The 21,571-nt window shown below is 58.5% G+C and overlaps 1 protein-coding gene across 1 annotated transcript; it reads right to left on the bottom strand.

The window, feature by feature from the left end:
- Positions 1-1,748: 1,748 nt before the first annotated feature.
- Positions 1,749-21,321, bottom strand: STAMBP (STAM binding protein). Its single transcript, XM_054175289.1, has 9 exons — positions 21,107-21,321; positions 14,496-14,571; positions 13,733-13,828; positions 12,311-12,686; positions 10,977-11,101; positions 8,480-8,617; positions 5,181-5,293; positions 4,150-4,249; positions 1,749-3,459 (listed from the first exon to the last, which is right to left on the bottom strand). Exons 1-9 carry the CDS (start codon positions 21,319-21,321, stop codon positions 3,403-3,405), a joined length of 1,296 nt encoding a protein of 431 aa, XP_054031264.1. The 3' UTR covers positions 1,749-3,402.
- Between the last annotated feature and the right edge of the window lie 250 nt (positions 21,322-21,571).

Raw genomic sequence — 21,571 nt, 5'->3', positions numbered from 1 at the left:
GCCCTGTGTGGAGGGAGCACAGCCACGGTGGGGGGCCGCCTGGAGGCAATGGCAGGACCCTGTCCCACCCCAGGGTGGAGGGCACAATGCCCAAAGCCATGGGGGACACCCCTGACCCACAGACCACAGGGTGTCAACTCCAGCCCTCGGGCTGCAGCACCAAGTGTCATCACTTTTCCATCCCGAGTGCTCGTGGGGCAGCTCCAAGCTCCTCGTGGATTTCTGCGGGACCCCCAAAGCACTCCAACCCAGCCAGCTAGGATGGGACACCTCGGCCTGGCCAGTGTGAATCTGGGATGGGACGGTGGCGGCAAAGCCCCGAGCGGGAGCGCAGCCTAAAAAGGAAAGGTTTGGCCGGCGCAGCGCATCCCGCCGGCGGCTCTGGGATGCTGGCAGGAACGCCAAGCATCCCGCGGCCCGGGCCAGCCTGGCCCCGGCTGGGGTGATGGCAGGACGAGGAGGGAGATAATCCCTGCCTTGTGGTGGGGTTTCAGAACTCCTGGCACACCGACGACCCTCAGCACCTCCCCGCAAGGGCAGCGGTCACGCTTCAAACCGCTGCTGCCACCACTGATGGACGAAGCGGAGAACAGAGCTGGGGCAGGGCGAGCGGAGCGGGGGCAGGGCGAGCAGGACCAGGAGAGGGCGAGCGGAGCTGAGGCAGGGCGAGCGGAGCGGCGGCAGGGCGAGCAGGACCAGGACAGGGCGAGCGGAGCGGGGGCAGGGAGAGCGGGACCAGGACAGGGCGAGCAGGACCAGGACAGGGCGAGCGGAGCGGGGGCAGGGCGAGCAGGACCAGGACAGGGCGAGCGGAGCGGGGGCAGGGCGAGCGGAGCGGGGGCAGGGCGAGCGGAGCGGGGGCAGGGCGAGCAGGACCAGGACAAGGCGAGCTGGACCAGGACAGGGCGAGCAGGACCAGGACAGGGCGAGCGGAGCTGAGGCAGGGCGAGGGGGGGCTGGGGCAGGGCATTGCCATTCCCATCCCCCAGGCAGCCAGAAGCATCTCTACCTGCAGGAACCCCCCCAAACACGCCGCCCGTGCCGCTGCAGGGGATAAACCCTTCGTGCGAAGCAAGGTTTGTGTTTGGGTTTAGCCAACTTCGCCCCAGCCCCCCACCGCGGGACTTGAACGGTTCTGAGGGCTACGAGTCGCAGCTGGCCAGAGGGGGTGGCTGAGAGGGACAGAGGGAGCGGTGCCAGCGTCCAGCCTGCTGCACAACGTGCTGACTCAGCGACTTTTATGCGCAAAAGAAAATGTGCTGAAGAAAGAGCTGCGCTGAAAACGGCGCCGGCTCCGTGGGCAGGGCCGGGCGGCAGGCGGCAGCTGGCCGCTGACGGGAGCAGGGCAGCCCCCGCGGCTCCAGAAATTCCCTGCCGGGCTTTGTCGGTCACTGGGACGACTGAGGACTGGAGCAGGGATCTTCCCCCAGCTCCTCTCCCTGCCTGGAGCTTTCTGCTGAGGTCAGCTCAGACCTGAGAGCAGCTCAGACCCAAGACCTAAAGAATCCTGGGGTCAGAGTGGGTTTGGTTGGATCATGGAGTCCAAGCCTGAAGCCAGCACTGCCAAGGCACCACCAAACCATGGCCCTCAGCACCACACCTCCACAGCTTTGAAACCCCTCCAGGGATAGGGACTCCACCACTGCCTTGAGCAGCTTAGGCCAGGCCTGGACAATCCTCAAGGGGAAGAAATTTTTCCTCATGTCCAACTTAAACCTGCCCCTGGGCAACCTGAGAACATTTCCTCTTGTCCTGTCCCTGGTTCCTTGGCAGAAGAGATCAACCCCCACCTGGCTCCAGCCTTTCTGGGAGTTGTAAAGAGCCAGAAGGTTTCCCCTCAGCCTCTTTTTCTCCAGGCTGAACACCCCCAGGTCCCTCAGCTGCTCCTCCCCAGCCCTGTTCTCCAGACCCTTCCCTGGATTCCCTCCCCGCTCTCAGGCACGTCAGATCCCTCCACCCCACGGAGTCAGCTCAAAGGAAAACAAGTGGCAGCTGAAACCAGGCCAAGCTGATCCAATCCATCTGTGTTAACTGAACACCAAAGGCTGCTGGATGTGGAAGGCCGAGGCCATGCCATGGAGCACACACATCATGCACAGCAGGTGGGCTGGCAGCTCCTCCAAGCCTTCCTCCCCTCCCCACACACTGCTCCTCACAGCATCCTGCCGGAGGATGTGGAGATGCTGTGGGTCACGCTCAGCCCTTTGGAGGCCAGATGCTTTCCACCTTGCAGCACAGCTTCTCCCCCACCAGCAGCAGGGGCAGAGGCTCCAGATGGGTAGCACAGGGAAGGGAACTGGCTGCTGGATGATGTCTCACAGTCACTCAGGGGAGGTCCCCGGCTGGGTACTGCGTAACGGCGACGTCACGGGGCACTCGGCTTTGGCAAGGACTTCAGACTGCTCTGAGAAGTGTGGAGGCAATGGGTGTGGTGAGCTTTGAGGACTGGAGTGGCAAAAGCTGCTAGAGTCCTGTCTCAGAGGGGTGGTGGCCATCCAGAGCCTTCACACAACACACTGCAGGCAGAGGCTCCTCCACAGCAGCACCAGCAGCAAGCTGACCCCGAGCCCTCACTGGGCAGCCCAAGGGCTCTCACCTAGGAGATGGAATCCAGACACCCTCTCCAGGGCTGGAATGAAGCAGCTTCTGCAGAGCAGTGCCACATCCCCTGGAATGCTGAAATAGGGGTTGCCAAAGGAGCCTGGGACCCTTCTGACCTCACTGGAAAGAGACCTGAGAACCAGCCAGCAGGACTCCCTCTGGCTCAGCAGCACGAAGCTCTTGGATGGGGTGAGAGGGGTTAGGAAAGTTCCATCTTTAGACTCTAGCAAAGGCTTCTCCACTCCAGCCAGCAGGACTCCCTCTGGCTCAGCAGCACAAAGCTCTTGGATGGGGTGAGAGGGGTTAGGAAGGTTCCATCTTTAGACTCTAGCAAAAACTTCTCAGCTGCACTGAGCCAACAGCAACCCAGAGAGAAGAGCAAAACAGAGCACAGCTCAGTCTGGGCAAGTCCCACTTTAGAAAGCACTTGGAGAGGTTTCCACACCTCAAGTTTGCAGCAAATCACAGGGAACCCCTCCCCCAGCTCCTGCCAAGAAGCTGTTCAAGCCATAGCTTAAGAGTATTAAACAACCAGTGTTAGCTTCTGCCTTTGGACTTCCACTCAGCTCTTCCCCACACCCTGAACCTCAGCCCCACTTTGGCAGCCCCACACCAGGCACTGAGGCTTCCAGGTGCTCCCAGTGAGGTCAGGGAAGTGATCTCACCATGGCTCCTGGGGGAAGAAGGGGCAGGGGCACTACACAGTAGAAATCACCTGCTACAGGAGGGCAAACCCCCAAATTCCCTAGGCCTAGAAGGAAGGTGGGGAGGGGTCCTCTGTCAGTGCTTAAGGCAAGAGGCCTATCGGAGATCCATCAGGACCACGTCTCTCTCGACCACAGACACATGGTTGCAGGTCTGGAAGAGAGGGGAAGAGGAAGAGAAAAGGTTACTGAGATGTTCCCACAGCTCAGGTGAGTCTCCCCTGCAGCCAGGATCCTTCTCAGAGCAGCCCTCCCAGACCAGGAGCATATCCTGCCTGGTGCCACACAGTGGCAGGACACAAACCCAGCTCTGCCTTTCTCTCCAACACAAACCTGGACCTGCCCTGCTCCCACCTCCACCACAGAATGGCCTGGGTTGGAAGGGACCTTAAAGATCATCTCCTTCCAGTCCTCTGCCATGGGCAGGGACACCTCCTCACTAGCCCAGGTTGTTCAAGGCCTCATCCAAACTTGGTCTCAAACATTTCCAGGCATGAGATGTCCACAACTTCCCTGGGCAACCCACTCCAGTGTCTCACCAACCTCCCTGTAAAGAACTTCTTCCCACTGTCCAAGCTAAACCTACCCTGCTCTAGTTTCAGACCACTGCCTCTTGTCCTACCACCACAGGCTCTTATCAAGTCCCTCTCCAGCAGCTCCTTTCTTGGTGCCACCTGTGCTAACTGCTCAGAAACCTGCACCCCAGCTCTGGAGAGAGCCAAGCCACCGCCAGGCTGACCCTGCAGTCCCAGCCCACACCCTGGCCCCTCCCCATGGATATAAACTCAAGGGAAGTGTCCAAGGCAGCCCTCCAGCCCCCCCAGTGCCCCTTGGGGTGACTCACTGTGAAGAGAGGAGGGTCTTTGGGGTGTGGGTGGAATCCTTTCTGCCGGCAGGACGAGATCTCCTGCAGGCCGTGCTCAGTCAGCTTGAAGAACCCTGTCCTGGAGCAAACCACAGAGGCTCTGTGCAGCCCAAGCCTCTGCCAACAGCAGCAGCTCTCCCTCTGCCTGAAGGAGCCTGCCTGAGGCTGCACATCCCCAGCAAGAGCAGATGATTGTCTGCCTGGGACACTCCTCTCCACAGCCCTGTGGCTACAGACAGGTCTCCTGCCATGGGTGGCCAACCACAGCCCTGTCATGACCTCCCCCCTTGCCCAGCTCAGAGGAGCTGCCCCTCTGCTAACACCTTGCTTGTGGGACTTGGCTGCTCATTGCCAGCAGGAGACTGAGAGAGGAAGGGTTGTGGTAAACAGCCCTTGGATGCCTTCTGATGAAGTTAGGCCTCACAGCCAGCTGGGTCTTGGAAAGGAGCTCTGGAGCTCATCCAGTCCAACCCCCCTACTCCAGCAGGGCACCCCCAGCAGCTTGCCCAGCAGCACAATGCCCAGGGGGGGTTGGAAGCTCTCCACACCAGGAGACTCCACAACCTCTCTGGGCAGCCTGCTCCAGGCCTCCAGCACCCTCACAACAAACAACTTTCCCCTCAGGGGCAAACAGAACCTCCTGGCTGCCACTTTGTGCCCCTTGGCCTGGCCCTGGGCACCACTCAGCAGAGTCTGGCCCCAGCCTCTTGTCCCCCACAGCTCCTTTAGCTCTTGCTGAGCATTGCTCAGCTGCCCTCTGGGGCTGCTCTTCTGCAGGCTCTCAGCCCCAGGGCTCTCAGCCTTTGCTCCTGCCAGAGCTGCTCCAGGCCCCTCAGCAGCTTCCCAGCCTGCCCTGGACTCTCTCCAGCACTTCCCTGTCCCTCTGCAGCTGGGGAGCCCAGAGCTGGACCCAGGATTCCAGCCTGTCCTGTCCCTGGGCACAACCTCCTGCCCAACCTTTGGTTGTGCCCCACAGGCAGAGGAAAAGGTCTTCCCCACTCCATACTTACTCCTGGTACTTTGGAGAGCACACAATAGCAATGGACTCAGGCAACATCATCTGGTAGGAGCAGTGTGTGTGCAGGTCAACACTGGAGAGGAAAGCTGTCTGTGTGGGGTGGGTCTGCAACAGAGGCACAGAACAGAGAGCAGCTTACAGCAGGGTCAGAGACTTCACCCTCCAAGGGCATCTTGTCCAACTCCCTGCACTCAGCAGGGACATCTCCAACTGGAGCAACCTGCCCAGAGCCACATCAAATCTGACCTTGAATGTCTCCAGGGACAGAACCTCAACCACCTCCCTGGGCAGCCTGTCCCAGTGTCTCACCACCCTCATGGTGCAGAGCTTCCTCCTGATGGCCAACCTAACTCTGCCCTGCTCCAGTTTCAAACCATTGTCCCTTGTCCTATCCCCACAGCCCCTTCTGAACAGTCCCTCTCCAGCCTGCCTGCAGGTCCCCTGCAGATACTGAAATGCAGCTTGAAGGGGCTCTAAGGTCTCCCTGAAGCCTTCTCTTCTCCAGGCTGAACAGCCACAACTCTCCCAGCCTGTGCCCAAAGCAGAGGTTCTCCATCTCTCTGATTGTATTTGTGGCCTTCTCTGGCCCCTCTCCAGCAGGTTCATGTCTCTTTTGGGGGCCCCATAGCTGGACACAGCACTGCAGGTGAGGTGTCAGCAGAGCAGAGGAGCAGGATCCCCTCTCTTGACCTGCTCCCTGCACTGCTTTGGATGCAGCCCAGGCTGTCAAGGAGTGCAAAAGGACCAAGCCTGGCTAGGGAAGGCTGTGACAGAGCAGGGCCACAGCTGCTTGGGTGGCACACAGGACATGTTTGCACACACAGTGTTTATTTTCTGCTCCTCTCTTCCATTTGGAATCACTGCAGCAGGAGCTCTACCTCTCTGGTCATGTCCCACAGAGCCACACTGCCAGGTCCTTGCCTTCACTCCTGTCCCCACAGGGCACTGCTCACCTCACAGCACCACTGGGCACAGAACATCCTGCCAAGGCACTGCTGAGACACCAGAACCCACCAGGACAGCCAAGGCTCTGACTCTTGTACCATTATAGTTGAGGTCTTTTCCAACCTTATTGATTCTATGACTATTGGTGCTCAGGGCCATCCCACAAACCCAAGTGGGGCTGAAGGGCTGGAGAGCAGCCCTGAGGAGAAGGACTTGGGGGTGCAAAGCTGGACAGGAGCTGGCACCGAGCACTGCCAACCCAGCCCCAGCCTGGCCTGGGCTGATCCCCAGCAGTGTGGGCAGCAGGGGCAGGGAGGGGATTCTGCCTCTCTGCTGAGATTCCCCCTGCAGTGCTGGGGCAGCTCTGGACTCCTCAGCACAGCACAGACAGGGACCTATTGGAAAGGGGCCAGAGGAGGCCACAGCAATGCTGGCAGGGCTGGAAGGGCTCTGAATTGAGGCCAGGCTGAGAGAGTTGGGGTTGTGCAGCCTGGAGAAGGCTCCAGGGAGACCTTCTGGAGGCCTTTCAGGACTAAAAGAGGGCTACAGGAAGGATGGGGAGGGAGTCTTGATCAGGGAGTGCAGTGACAGGACAAGGGAGTGATGGTTTTGAAGTGAAGAGCAGAGATTCAGGCCAGGCAGTAGTAAGAAATTCTTCACTGTGAGGGTGAGAAGACCCTGGAGAGGTGGGAGATGCCCCAGCTCAGGAACCCTTCCAGGTCAGGAACCCTTCCAGGTCAGGTTGTCTGGGACTCTGGAGCAATCTGCTCTATTGCAAGGTGCCCCTGCTGACTGCAGGCAGGGTGGATCTAAATGATCTTTAAGGTCCTTTCCAACCCAAACCATTCTGTGACTCCATAAGCAGAACCAGCCAGCACCTCCCCCCTCTCCAGCTGGCAGCTGCATTTCACAGCCTAACTCTTGCTGGCAGGTTTTACCTCCCCTCCCTTTGCTAGGTTTGGGGAGGGGGTTGTTGTTGTTGCCAAGAGCAGCAGCAATGCCCAAGAGATTCCTGAAGGGCCCTGAACACCTCAGGGCCATCCCCGAGGGCTTATCAGCAAAAGCAGACACCCCCCACGTGCCAGGCACACGCAGCAGGCATCTGTTTGTGAAACCCTGAGAGGCAGCTGCTGCTTTCCAGAGATTCCTCAGCAGCACCAAACATTTTCCTTGGCCCTGATCCCACTGCCAAGGGCCCCGTGGGGACAGGCAGAGGGCAGTGCCGCAGCCAGCCCAGGAACCCGCCGCGGGCCCAGGCCGGAGCAGCGCTGAGCTGGCTGCACGCAGCGGCCCTGCTGTGGGGGACACAACACATGGGAGAGCCTGGGATGCCCCAACACTGCCTCTGGACTCAGCTGGATGAAACCTGAGCTTCACACCCGGTATTCCAAGGGTCTGAGGCTTTAGGAATGGACCTAAATTTAAAACAGATCTGGATTTGCTCAAAGAAATCTCACAAAGCCAAGAGCAAGGTCCTTGCAGCTGGGTCAGGGCAATTCCAAGCACTAATCCAGGCTGGGTGGAGAATGGCTGCAGAGCAGCCCTGAGGAGAAGGCCTTGGGGGTGCAAAGCTGGACAGGAGCTGGCACTGAGCGCTGCCAGCCTCAGCCCCAGCCTGGCCTGGGCTGAGCCCCAGCAGTGTGGGCAGCAGGGGCAGGGAGGGGATTCTGCCTCTCTGCTGTGCTCTGCTCAGACCTCCCTGCAGTGCTGGGGCAGCTATGGAGGCCTCAGCACAGACAGAGACCTGGTGGAGAGGGCCAGAGGAGGCCACAGCAATGCTGGCAGGGCTGGAAAGGCTCTGAATTGAGGCCAGGCTGAGAGAGTTGGGGTTGTGCAGCCTGGAGAAGAGAAGGCTCCAGGGAGACCTTAGAGGAGCCTTCCAGTACCTGAAGGGGCTCCAGGACAGCTGGAGAAGGACTTTGTAGAATGGCCTGGAGGCCAAGGCCAAGGGGGGAAGGCTTCAGACTGGAAGAAGCTGGATTGAGATTGGACATTAGGAGGAAACTCTTCCCCAGGAGGTGGTGAGGCTCTGGAACAGGTTGCCCAGAGAAGCTGTGGAGGCTCCAAGCCTGGAAGGGTCGAAAGCCAGGCTGGATGAAGCCTTGAGCAACCTGGGCTGGTGGGAGGTGTCCCTGCCCAGGGCAGGGGGATTGGAAATGGATGATCTTTAAGGTCCCTTCCAACCCCAAACCGTTCTGTGACTGTAAGCAGAGGCAGAAATCCACCTGGAGGATGCTGCCTGCTCTGCGCTGTCTCCTCTGGCAAGTTCTCCGCCACCAGCCCTGCTCTGTGCATCCCTTTCCAGCTGAGTGCCAGGGGGGAATGTGAAGCAGGCAGGGGACTCACATGGATCCAGCCCAGTGTGACAAGGCTGTGCTGGTCCTGGATGACGAAGAGCTCCTCCTCGCTCTCGGTGTTGCAGTAGTCGGGGCCCGCGTGCTGCTTGGGGACGATGACGTGGGTGACGGTGAACTCGTTCCTCATCTGCAAGGCAGCACAGGGAGGCTGTCACTCACCCCTCCCCAGCCCCCACCTTCCCCCCAGGCAGCAAACTCACTGCTGCAGAGGGCATTTCCCATCCTCAGGATGATTCCACATTCTCTACAGCTTCCTGACAGGAGGCTGGAGCCGGGGGTGGGGGTTGGGCTCTTCTCCTTAACAAGGGACAGGACAAGAGGAAACAGCCTCCAGTTGCCCCAGGGGAGGTTTAGGTTGGACCTCAGAAGAAACTTCTCCACTGAAAGGGGTGTCAAAGCCTCTAAACCACCCAGGGAGGTGGTTGAATCCACATCCCTGGAGGGGTTTCAGACTAAACCTCCCCTGGCACAATTCCAGGCAATTTCCTCTCCTATCACCTGAGACTAGGGAGCAGAAACCAACCCCCAGCTGGCTCCAACCTCCTTTCAGGCAGCTGTAGAGGGCCAGAAGGTCTCCCCTCAGCCTCTTCCAGGCTGAACAATCCCAAGTCCCTCAGCTGCTCCTCCTCAGCCCTGTTCTCCAGACCCTTCCCCAGCTTTGTTGCTCTTCTCTGGACCTGCTCCAGCCCTCAAGGTCCTTCTTGAAGTGAAGAGCCCAAAACTGAACCCAGAACTCAGGCAGTGGTCTCAGCTGTGCCCAGTCTAGGGGCTCAATGTGGTGCTGAGGACCATGGTTCAGCCCCAGCCTTGGCAGTGTCAGAGAATGGTTGAGCTGCATGGTCTGAAAGGGCTTTTCCAACCAAAACCATTCTGTGAGTCTATGACCCAGGACTTTCTAATCCCTTTCCCTGCCATGCAGAGCATCCACAAGAGCTCAGAGAGACCCTGGACCCCCACAAGAAGTGACTCTCTCCACTGCCTGGGAGATGATGCTCCATGATGAAACAATGTCTGGAAGCAGCTGGATGGCAGAGAGTTGCTACATCAAAGAACTGAATTTCAAAGCAAACTTCTGCAAGCAAAGCAGCCCCAAGGGACTCTGGGGGAAGCAAGCTGGAGCTGCCAGCTGAAACCTGTGCAAACCAACTGCAGGAGGACCAACAGGCTCCAGCTGGTGTTTGCACAGACTTGTCTGGGTGAGGGTCATCCTCCTCCACAGCTGGGACACCTCAGTCCTGAAGCTACCAAGGATATCTCATTGCTGCCTTTCAGGAGATAAAGGAGGCCTAAAGAAAGCTGGGGACAGAGTTGGGAGCAGAGCCTCTTGTGCCAGGCCAAGGGGTGAGGGTTTGAACTCAAAAGAGGGAGATTCAGACTGGAGAGAAGGGAGAAATGTTTGACACTGAGGGTGGGAAGAGCCTGGCAGAGGTTGCTCAGAGAGGTGAGAGCTGCCCCATGCCTGGCACCATTGCAGGTCAGCTTGTTTGGGGCTGTGAGCAACCTGCTCTGGCTGGGGATGTCCCTGCTGACTGCAGGGCTTGGGCTGGATGACCAACATAAGTTTCCTGGCCTGAAACTGTGCCAGGGGAGGAAAAGTTTCTTTGCTGCAAGAGTGGTCAGGGATTGTCCCAGGCTGCCCGGGGAGGTGGTGGAGTCCCCATCCCTGGAGGTGCTCCAGAACCCTGTGGCCATGGCACTTGGGGCCATGGTGGTGTTGGGTTGATGTTGGACTGGATGATCTTGGAGATCTTCTCCAGCTCAAACAACTCTGTGATTCTGTGACCTTTAAAGGCTCCTTTAACCCAAAGCATTCCATGATCTGACTCTAAGACAAGACACCAGCTGCCTGTCACCAGCAACACAGAAGCACCTGAGGCAGGTACCCAGCAGAGTCATCAGCAGGGAAGAGGAAGCTGAATACCTCCTGGGGCTCAGTAGAGAGCACCTTGCTCAGTGTGAGGAACTCCTAACATAGAAGGGAGGGAAAGGAGAAGCAGAGTCATAGAATCACAGCTTGGTTCAGGTTGGAAGGGACTTTCAAGATCATCCAGTACCAACCCCCTGCCCTGGGCAGGGACACCTCCCACCAGCCCAGCTTGCTCAAGGCCTCATCCAGCCTGGCCCTGAACACCTCCAAGGAGGGGGCAGCCACAACCCATTCCAGTCTCTCCCCAGCCTCACACTCAAGAATTTCTTCCTAATCTGCAGCCTCCATCTGCCCTCCTCAAGCTTCCATCCATCCCCTCTCATCCCATCACTACAAGCCCTTGTTAAAAAGTCCCTTCCCAGCTTTCCTGCAGGCTCCTTTGGAGCTCTTCCCTAAAGCCCCCACGGAAGCCTGGGTCATTGGTGAAGCTGCACCACAGCCTCCTGTGGCAGACAGCAGGGGACCTTTACCCCTTTCCAAAGCTACTGCCCACCTTGGCAGCAGCCCCCCTGCACCACTCCAGAGTCACCCAGGGTCATCAGTAGGGTCCCCACCTTACCAGCTTACCGCAGAGGATCCCACAGGTCTCCACCCCCCTGACGGTGTTGGCGTCAGCCAGCTGCAGGAACTTCTGGCAGAGCTCCCTAGGGACAATGACCTGGCGAAGGACATCTAAGCTGGCACCTGTGGGGAGAAGGGGAGCACCATGAGCAGTGCCAGGGGGGCAGGAAGGGTTCCTTAGGGGGCACCTGAAGGGGCTAGACTGAGACAATTCAGCCTGGAAGCATGAAGTGCTCTCTTGGCCTGCCTTAGAAGAGCAGTGAGAGAGAAATGATGGCCCTGGGACACCCCCTGAGGGACACTCACTGCTTCCTTCCAAACAGAGACCTTCAGCAGCGTGGCAAACCCCAAGTGTTTTGGTAAAGAAAAGGACACTCCAGCACTTAAAAGCTTCATACCACTGATTCAGCCCCTTCCAGGTGGGTGGTTCTGCACCAGTGACTCCTTTCTTTCAGGGATACCAAAAAGTATCACTGCAATGAGATTAAAAATGTCCCTGGAAGCAAGAGGAGTCACTGGTCAAGAACCAGCCACTTGGAAGGGGCCAAATCAGAGCCACAGTTGGCAGAAGAGTGGAATTTCCCCAGCCCAGTCAGGGACTAAATCCCATCTCCAACCAGTATCTGGAGGTAGGAAAGCCAAAGAGAGAGAAGTCACTAAGAGAATTCACCAGGTTGGAAAAGACCTTGGAGATCATCCAGTCCAACCTATCACCCAACACCATCTGATCAACTCAACCATGGCACCAAGTGCCACAGCCTAAGCACCTCCAGGGATGGGGACTCCACCACCTCCCTGGGCAGCACAGCCCAATGGCAAATCTCTCTTTCTCCTCACCTCCAGCCTAAACTTCCCCTGGCACAGCTTGAGACTGTGGCCTCTTGTTCTGGTGCTGGCTGCCTGGGAGAAGAGACCAACCCCCAGCTGGCTCCAACCTCCCTTCAGGGAGTTGGAGAGAGCAAGAAGGTCTCCCTTGAGCCTCCTCTTCTGCAGGCTAAGCAACCCCAGCTCCCTCAGCCTCTCCTCACAGGGCTGTGCTCCAGACCCCTCCCCAGTTTTGTTGCCCTTCTCTGGACACCTTCCAGCAACTCAACATCTTTCCTGAACTGAGATTGTAGGCTCCAGACCAGCAGAGAGGCTGGGCTGGAGAAGTGTGTGTGTGGTGCAAGAGCTCCTCTCAGCCCTGCAAACCTTTCCTGGCCGAGGAGGAGACCACCCAGAGGGGATGGAGCCATGGTGAGACACTTCCCAGAGCCCCCCAGCCAAAGCAGCTCCTCAGCTTGTTTGGCTCAGCCCCAGCTAAGGGAGCAGGGTGCAGTGAGAGGTACTAACTGTTGTTTGTGCTCCCCAGAGCGCTTGGTTTCAAAGACCTGTCCACAACAGGAGGCCTGGAGGAGACAGTTCCTGCTGAGGGGCTGGCAGGGGACACTGGAGAGGCAGGAACCGCTGGGCTTAGATCAGTGGGAGGCTTCTCCACACCAGGGATGAGAGGTCCATCCAGAGCCTCAGGCCTTGGCTCTGGCTTTCCAAACTCCTGCACTATCCTCAGGCGCTCCTTCTCCAGCTCCTGGCGGCGAATCATCTCCTCAAAGGCCTGGAACTGCTCTTGCTCTGCCTGCTGCTGCTTCATCAGGGCCACTCGGCTCCTCTCCTCCTCCAGCTGCTGCTGCAAGGCCAAGCTGCGTGCAAATTCCAACTCCTTCTCCTTCTGCAGGGAGAAACAGGCCAGGGGACATCAGCAGGCAGGGGAACACCAGCAGGGGATGAAGTCTCTGCACTGCAGGCCCTCAGCAAGCCCAGCCTGCTGGTAAAGGCTCTGCAGAACATAACCCTGCAGGGAAGGTTCAGCTTGCAACGTAGAGATCCCCACTCCCATCAGCAGCCAGAGCAGGGCAGAGCTGCTGCCTCACCCTCCCCTCCTCCAGAGGAACACACTTCCAGGTTGATTTCCTTCTGCCCTGTCCTTAAAAATCACTTCTCCAGGTTGATTTCACAGATGGCATTGGGTTGGAAGGGACCCTCCAAGGTCATCCTGTCCAAGCCCCCTGCACTCAGCAGGGCCATCTCCAACTGGAGCAGGCTGCCCAGGGAACACAGCCAGCCTGATCTTGACTGTCTCCAGGGACAGGGCCTCAGCCTGTCCCAGTGTCTCCCCAGCCTCACTGTGCAGGGCTTCCTCCTGATGTCCAACCCAACTCTGCCCTGCTCCAGCTTCAAGCCATTGCCCCTCAGCCTATCCCCACAGCCCCTTCTGAACAGTCCCTCCCCAGCCTGCCTGTAGCTCCCCTGCAGCTATTGAAATGCAGCTCTGAGGTCTCCCTGGATCCTTCTCCTGTTCAGCTTGAACAGCCCCAATTCTTTCAGCCTATCTTTCTCTCTACCCTGTCTCTAAAATCACCTCTTGCAGTCTTCTGCTTTGCTCACAGAACCTCAGATCCTTGCCCATGCTGAGTTTCTGGGTCATAAGATTCAGACTTCATGTTGGGACAGAGAGTGGGGAAAAAAAATCCAACCCAACAACTGTCCAGGCTCAGGATGCAGAATGAGAAGGGCCAGAGGGACACCTGTGACAAATCCTCCTGCACAATGGCAGCAGAGACACAACCAGGGCAGCCCTGTGATGAAGCTGGACCCTGCAAGCTGGGGTTGCACACTTCAGAGCACTCAGGGAGCCCTGGAGACTTCCCCTCCTCCAAACCCTTTGTGGCTGAGTGCCTTCTGGGGAGCACAGGCCTCCAGTCTCCTCTCACTCACCTTCTGCTCCTTGTACTTAGCATAGTCCTTGGTGTACCTCTTTAACAGCTCCTCCTTCAGCTCTTCAGCTCTGGGGAAAGCTACTTCCTTCAGCTTCTGAGGGGAGGAAGCAGAGGCATGAGTGTGACAGCCCCAAGGCAAGACAAACCAACCCCAGACAGATCAAAGAACCAATGCAGCACCCAGAGATCATGAAGCAGCTGCTTGTTCTCAAGGCAGGAAGGGCCAAGCAGCTCCACCACCAGCTGAGGACAGGCTGCATGCTGTGACCAGGTGGGCACTGACAGCTCCACCAGCACCACTCAGCAAGAGCTCTCCTGGTCAAGGTTGAGGAGTGGTAGCTCCTTGAGGCTGGGAGCTGTCTCCAAGGACCTCCTGGCAAAGCCACCACACTTAGCATCCAGCCCCCATGCATGGAAAACCTCAGTGCTCTTTAAACACCAAGAGAACCACAGACAGACTCCCAGGAAGGGACCCCAAGCATCACCTGATCCAACCTTTGCAGGTGATAGTGGAGCTGAAATGAGGGGGGGCAGCACCCTGGCAAGCTGAGGAAAGGACATCCCAGTGCTCAGCAAAAAGCAAACTGGACAACCCCAGGGCAGGGGTAAGGAGAACCCAAACCAGAACTCCCAAGGGGTTAGGACAGCCTGGCTGGGGCCAAGGCTTCTCAAGGTTTATGCAGAGCCAGGAGAACCCAAGGTTGATGACCTCCAAACACGTCCAGCAGCAGCTGCTGAGGACCTGGCACTCTGACACTCACTCTGACTGTCTCTCTCTTCTCAGGTATGACAGCAGCTTTGTAATCACGGTGCTGGGGCAGCTTCTCTATGAAGAGCCTGAAAAGCAGAGAGGAACTGATTCCTGAGCCCAGCAGGGAGGGACACAGTCCACACACTTAGTGGCATTTCTGGGAGTCTGGCTCACTCCCTTCCAGCACTGTCCCCTGGCTTTGTCACCTCCCTGGGCCTTGTGCTGCTCACCAGCAGGACGGTCTCTGCCTTTCTGCATCAGCCAATGGCCTCCTGAGATCTTCATGGGATGGGCTGGGTTGGAAGGGACCTTCAAGCTCATCCAGTTCCAACCCCCTGCCATGGGCAGGGACACCTCCCACTAGCCCAGGTTGCTCAAGGCCTCACCCAGCCTGGACTTGAACACCTCCAGGGAGGGGACATCCACAACCTCCCTGGGCAACTTGTTCCAGTCTCTCCACACCCTCACTCTCAACAATTTCTTCCTCATCTCCAGTCTCAATCTGCCCTCTTCCAGCTCAAATCCATTGCCCCCTGTCCCTCTGGCTCATGGCACACAGGAGATCTCATCTGGTCATGGAATCACAGAATGCAGCAGTTTGGAAGGGACCTTCAAAGGTCATCTTGTCCAACCCCACTGCAACAAGCAGGGACACCTCCAGCTGGATCAGGTTGGGCCCATGGGAGCACATCACACAGGAGACTTTTCTTCCACCTGGACTTTGCAGATGATCCTCAGGGATAAACATTAATAGCTGCTCTAAAACATCAAGGATGATGTCAGCAATCCAGGAAGGTCCTTGGGCACCTGCCTGCACCTCTGAGAGCAGCCAAGGGCATTGAAACCAAGCTCAAGGACTCACTGCTCACTTTGACCTTCTGCATGGAGGAACAAACATTTAGGACAAGAGATGGAGAAATCAGCTCAGCCCAGCCCATGAGAAGAGAAAACTTGGAGGGAAGCTACAGGCAATCTCACAACATCCAAAAGGAGCCTTTTGGCTCAGTCCTCTGGGAAAATGAAGGACTTTTTGCAACCCTGAATGCTCCTGGTTGCCAAAGAGATGCTGAGGATGCTCTCAGCAGAGACCATAAGCTCAGCAGAATCCTGCTGAGACCCCAGTGAGACTTGGAGAGGCTGAGAGCTGGGCAGAGAGCAACCTGCTGAGGCTCAGCCAGGAGGAGAGCAGAGTCCTGCAGCTGGGCAGGAAGAAGAAGCTGCAGCAGCACAGGTTGGGAGGGGATCTGCTGCAGAGCAGCCCCAAGGAGAAGGAGCTGGCAGTGCTGCTGGGCAGCAAGGGCTGCAGGGCACAGCAATGAGCCCTGGGGGCCAAGAAGGCCAAGGGGGTCCTGGGGGCATTCAGAGGAGTGTGGCCAGCAGGGCCAGGGAGCTTCTCCTCCCCCTCTGCTCTGCCCTGCTGAGGCCACACCTGGAATATTGCATCCAGCTTTGGGCTCCCCAGCTGAGGAGGGACAGGGAGCTGCTGGAGAGAGGCCAAGGGAGGGCTGCAAGGCTGCTGAAGGGACTGCAGCACTGCCTGGGGAGGAGAGGCTGAGAGCCCTGGGGGTGCTGAGTGTGGAGAGGAGAAGGCTGAGAGGGATCTGCTCAATGGCTCTCAAGAGCTGAGGGCTGGGGGGCAGGAGGGAGGGGACAGGCTCTGCTCAGCTGCACCCTGGAACAGGCCAAGGGGCAAGGGATGGAAAGTGCAGCGCAGGAGGTTGCAGCTCAGCCTGAGGAGGAACTTCTGCACTGTGAAGGTCCCAGAGGCCTGGAGCAGGCTGCCCAGAGAGGTTGTGGAGTCTCCTTCTGTGGAGCCTTTGCAGCCCTGTCTGGATGTGTTCCTGTGTTCCTGGGCTGGGTTCTCTGCTCCTGCTCTGGCAGGGGGGTTGGACTTGATGATCTCCTGAGGTGCCCTCCAACCCCTAACCTCCTCTGATCTGTGATCCTGTGACCTTGTCACAGCCTGGAGCCATGGGGAAGCTGCCACTCCACCCTAAACACCCAGCCAGGACCCACTCCCAGCTGGTGGCTGTGAAGTAGGTCACTGTGCTGAGGAGACAAAACAAGGCTGTGAGCACTGCCAACAGCTAGCAGATTAAAATGGAAGGGATTAATTAAGAAGGATTAAGAGCAGATGCTGGCCTGGAGAGGATGGAAAAACCAGCAGAGACAGCTGGGGTTCCACAAGTCAGGAAGGGGGTAGTAAAAAAGTGGGCAGCAGGATGAGAGGAGGAGGAGGAGGACTCAGGCAGGCAGAGGAAGACGCTGGGGCAAGAGCAGGCAGCGAGAGGCTGCGGTAGGTCAGGGCCAGTTCGTGTTTCCTTCCCACAGCTCAGCTGAGGCTTGGCAAGGCTGCAAGCCCAGGAGTTTGGGGCTTGTTCAAAGCTCCCCCTGCTCCCCAGCCCTGTGGAGGAGCAGCTGTTTGGCACTGAGCAGCCCCAGCAGGGAGATGTTCAGCGCCGCTGCGGCACGCAGGCCAAGGCAGCGTCTGCAGAGCCCCCTGCAACGCCCCACACAAACCTCTGGAGCCATCCCCTCACAGCCTGCAGCTCCCAGCCACGGGGAACAAAGCAGGAGCCCAAACACCACCAAAGAGAGCCACATTTTCACTCTTTTCCCATCTCATTTGGCCCTAACAAAACCAAAGTTAACCTGGTGGTGCCACAAGGAGAACATCCCCCCAGACCGAGGCAGAAGCAGCTGTTGAGGAAGACCAGGGAGCAGATGTCCTACAAAGTGATAAGAAACTTGTGTTGAAAGTACCAGCCTGGTTCTTCTCAGAGACAGCCCTGCCACCCTCCAGCCCCACTGAGCAACAAGCTGGGCAACAAGCTGTGCTCTTGCACAAGAAAGATATGGAGCTGCTGGAGAGGGGGCAGAGGAGGCCGCAGCAACGCTGGCAGGGCTGGAAGGGCTCTGCTGTGAGGCCAGGGCTTGTGCAGCCTGGAGAGGAGAAGGCTCCAGGGAGACCTTAGAGCAGCCTTCCAGTACCTGAAGGGGCTCCAGGACAGCTGGAGAGTAGCTTTGTACAAAGGCCTGGAGTGACAGCTTCAGACTGGAAGAAGCTGGATGGAGATTGGACATTAGGAGGAAACTCTTCCCCAGGAGGGTGGTGAGGCTCTGGAACAGGCTGCCCAGAGAAGCTGAGCAGGCTCCAAGCCTGGAAGTGCTGAAAGCCAGGCTGGATGAGGCCTTGAGCAGCCTGGGCTGGTGGGAGGTGTCCCTGCCCATGCCAGGGGGGGTGGAACTGGATGATCTTGAAGGTCCCTTCCAACCCAACCCATTCAATGACTTGAAGACAATCACAGCACTGACTGCAGCTGAGGAGGGAGAATGCTGGTCCCACAGACAGGGTGTAGCAGATCAAGTCATGTGAGAGGCTCCAGATACCAAGCACTGCCTGGGTCACACCCCTGGGGAAGGACATCTTGAAAACAACCTCCTGAAGCCTACTGCTGCAGTCAGAGAACTGAGATGGAGACAGTAAGCTCAGACCTTCAGATAACAAAGAAGAGCAGCAAAGCTGGGGAAGGGTCTGGAGAGCAGGGCTGGGGAGGAGCAGCTGAGGGAGCTGGGGGTGTTCAGCCTGGAGAAGAGGCTGAGGGGAGACCTCATTGCTCTCTATACTTCCCCAGAGGGAGATGGGGCTTGGGCTCTTCTCCCTGCTATCAGGTGATAGAGCAAGAGGAAATGACCTGGAATTGTGCCAGGGGAGGGTTAAGTTGGACACTAGGGAAAGTTTCTCTGCTGCAGGAGTGCTCAGGGATTGTCCCAGGATGCCCAGGGAGGTGGTGGAGTCCCCAGCCCTGGAGGTGTTCCAGAACCCACCACCCCACAGGCCATGGCACTTGGGGCCAGGGTTTGGTGGCCATGGTGGTGCTGGGTTGATGTTGGGCTGGCTGATCTCAGAGAGCTCTCCCAACCCAACCCATCCTGTGTTTCTATGACAATCCAGGGCAGAAGCACATCAGCACAGGAGGAATCACACCCCTGAGGGAAGGGTTTTTGTCCCTTCCTGGCAGCCCAGCAGCCAGCTCAGCACAGATGCCAGGAGCATGTGAAAGCTGCTGGAGAGAACCCAGGCCAGCACCCATCTGTGCCACAGCAGGAGAGCCAAGGTGCCCTCAGCTCCTTTGTTTAAAGAGTTTCTCCTCCAGCTACGCAGCAGCCTGGAAACCTTCCCAAGGGTTTCACACTTCCCAGTCTGGGCACTTGCTGTGATGCCCATAAAAGCTCAGCAAGTGCAAGGCAGGAAGCAAAGCTAATCCCAGAAAAATGTGTTGGGCTTCAGGGGCAGGAATCCTGCACATGGGGGCAGGGAGATGCCCACTGAGATGCCACCAGGCTCTGGGTAAGCAGGCAGCAGGGGCACAGCAGAGGGGCACTGGGTGAAACTGGGAGAGGCCTTTGGGTAAGGAAGCTACAGGACCAGGATGCTCTGTGCCACTGTGAGGCTGTCAGCACCCACAGGCACCAGCTGCAGGAGCTGCTCTGGGTGCTCAGACACCATCCAGACCTGACACCACCTCACCACAGTGTGCTCCAGCTCAGCACTGGGGATTCAGCCCCAGGGTGGCTCCTTCCTGGGCAAGAGTATTTGGCTCTGCACTTGTCTGCATGGAGGCTGCTGGAGGCCTGGAGCAGGCTGCTCAGGGAGGTTGTGGAGTCTCCTTCTCTGGAGACTTTTCAAACCCACCTGGATGCCTTCCTGTACAGACTGGCTTGGGTGATCCTGCTTTTGGCAGGGGGGGTGGACTGGATGGTCTCTGGAGATCCCTTTCAACCTCCAACATTCTGTGATTCTGTGTGTGGGCCCTCAGCTGGGGACTCCACAGCTGGAACACCACACAGGGTCTTGGCTGGCTTTAGAGGTGATCTGGGGCTTTCCAGAAGGGTGCTCAGTACTCAAGGAACTCAACAATTGCTTGGCTTTAGGTTCTTTGGACCCAGAACTCTTCCCTGTGTCCCTCCTGGGACAGTCTGTGTATGTGTGTGTGTGTTTAGGGTAGGGAGGGATTATGTTCTGAGATGTAAAACAAGTGGGGCCAGCTCTGGAGTCCTCAGCACAGACCTGTTGGAACAGGGCCAGAGGAGGCCACAGCAATGCTGGCAGGGCTGGAAGCCCTCTGCTGTGAGGCCAGGCTGAGAGGGTTGGGGTTGTTCAGCCTGGAGAAGAGAAGGCTCCAAGGAGACCTTCTGGTGGCCTTGCAGGACAAAGAGGCTGATCAGAAAGCTTGAGACAGAGTTTTGAGCAGAGCCTGCTGTGACAGGCCAAGGGGGAATGGTTTTGAACTAAAAGAGGCAGATTCAGAGTGGAGAGAAAGGAGAAATGTTTGACACTGAGGGTGGGGAGAGCCTGGCCCTGGCTGCCCAGAGAGGTAAGAGCTGCCCCATCCCTGGCACAACTGCAGGTCAGGTTGTTTGGGGCTGTGAGCTCTAGCTGCTGACTGGATGACCTTGAAAGGTTCCTTCCAACCCACACCAGTCTGGGGTTCCAGGATTGTATGAACCAAACCTACAGGTCTGGTTTGAACCTGCACCTGAAGGAGGAACCCAGAGCTGTAGTAACCTCAATGTAGAAGAGCTCCTCCTCCAAAGGTGGTTCATTACAGAATCCACCAACCAGCCTCCATCCTTTCCTGGCAGTCACCTGAGACTGAGGTGCTTGCCCACAGCCCCCTGGCCATCCATTGAGGTCACCACCAACCTTGCAACACCTGAGGCCACTCCAACCACCCTGCAGTGACAAGCACCAGGAAGCTCTGACACAGAGGGAGCCAAGATTTCCCTGCTGCTGACAGAAGGCTCCACCAGCAGAGGGGACCTCCCAGCCAGGGAGGGTTCAAAGGGAACCTCCTCCAGGCTCAACACCCCCCAGGTTCTTCAGCCCTGTTCTCCAGACCCTTCCCCAGCTTCTTTGTCAGTGTCCTTCTTGGAGAGAGGAGCCCAAAAACCAAACCCAGTACTCAAGCTGTGGCCTCTCCAGTGCTGAATACAGGGAAGACAGTCCCTGCCCTGCTCCTGCTGGCCACACCACTGCTGCTGCAAGCCAGGCTGCTGGTGGCCTTTTTGGCTACCTGGACTCATCATCAGCTGGCCAGAGGTATCCAACCCAATCCGGGAGGCCGGGGGTGGGGAGAGGGCAGCTGGGGAGGAGGGTGGAGAGAGGGTAGCCGAGGGGGGGGTGGAGAGAGGGCAGCCGGGGGGTGGGGGGGGAGGGAGAGGGAAAGGGCAGCCGGGGGTGGGGAGGGAGAGGGCAGCCGGGGGGGTGGGGAGGGAGAGGGAGAGGGCAGCCGGGGGGGTGGGGAGGGAGAGGGAGAGGGCAGCCGGGGGTGGGGAGGGAGAGGGCAGCCAGGGGTGGAGGGGGGCGGAGGGAGGGAGAGGGCAGCCGGGGAGGGAGGGGGGCGGAGGGAGGGAGAGGGCAGCCGGGGAGGGAGGGGGGCGAAGGGAGGGAGAGGGCAGTGGGGGGGTGGAGAGAGGGCAGCCGGGGAGGGAGGGGGGCGGAGGGAGGGAGAGGGCAGTGGGGGGGTGGAGAGAGGGCAGCCGGGGGGGGGGAGGGGGGCGGAGGGAGGGAGAGGGCTGCCAGTGGGGGGCAGGGCAGGGGCAGCCCGCAGGCCTTACGTGATGTACTTGTTGTAGAGGATGAAGGCGTGCTCGGGGTTGCCCTCCTCGGCGTAGACCGCGGCCATGCGCAGGATCTCCACGCCGGAGCGGAAGTAGCGCCGGGGGGGCACGTCCTCGTTGACCTCCACGGCGCTGCCCGCCTGGATCAGCCTCCGCAGGCGCTCCTCCGGGGGCAGGCCGGCCTCGGCCTGGTCGGGCATGGCCGCGGGCATCCGCGCTGCCCGGCGGGCTGGGGACTGCTGCTGGGGGCAAAGGGAAGGCAGAGTCGTGGAGCTGCTGGGGGTTGGAACAGGCCTCTGAGGTCGCCCGGCCCAAGGTCAACCCAGCGCCGCCAAGGCCACCAAACCGGGGCCACGGCCACAGGGCTCTGGGACACCTCCAGGGATGGGGACTCTGCCGCCTCCCTGGGCAGCCTGTGCCAATCCCTGACCACTCTTGCAGCACTCTTTTCCTCATTGCCAA

This window comes from Dryobates pubescens, chromosome 31, assembly GCF_014839835.1.
Source record: "Dryobates pubescens isolate bDryPub1 chromosome 31, bDryPub1.pri, whole genome shotgun sequence".
In the NCBI taxonomy this organism is placed as follows: Eukaryota; Metazoa; Chordata; class Aves; order Piciformes; family Picidae; genus Dryobates; species Dryobates pubescens.
This window is presented reverse-complemented; position numbering and strand designations above follow the sequence as displayed.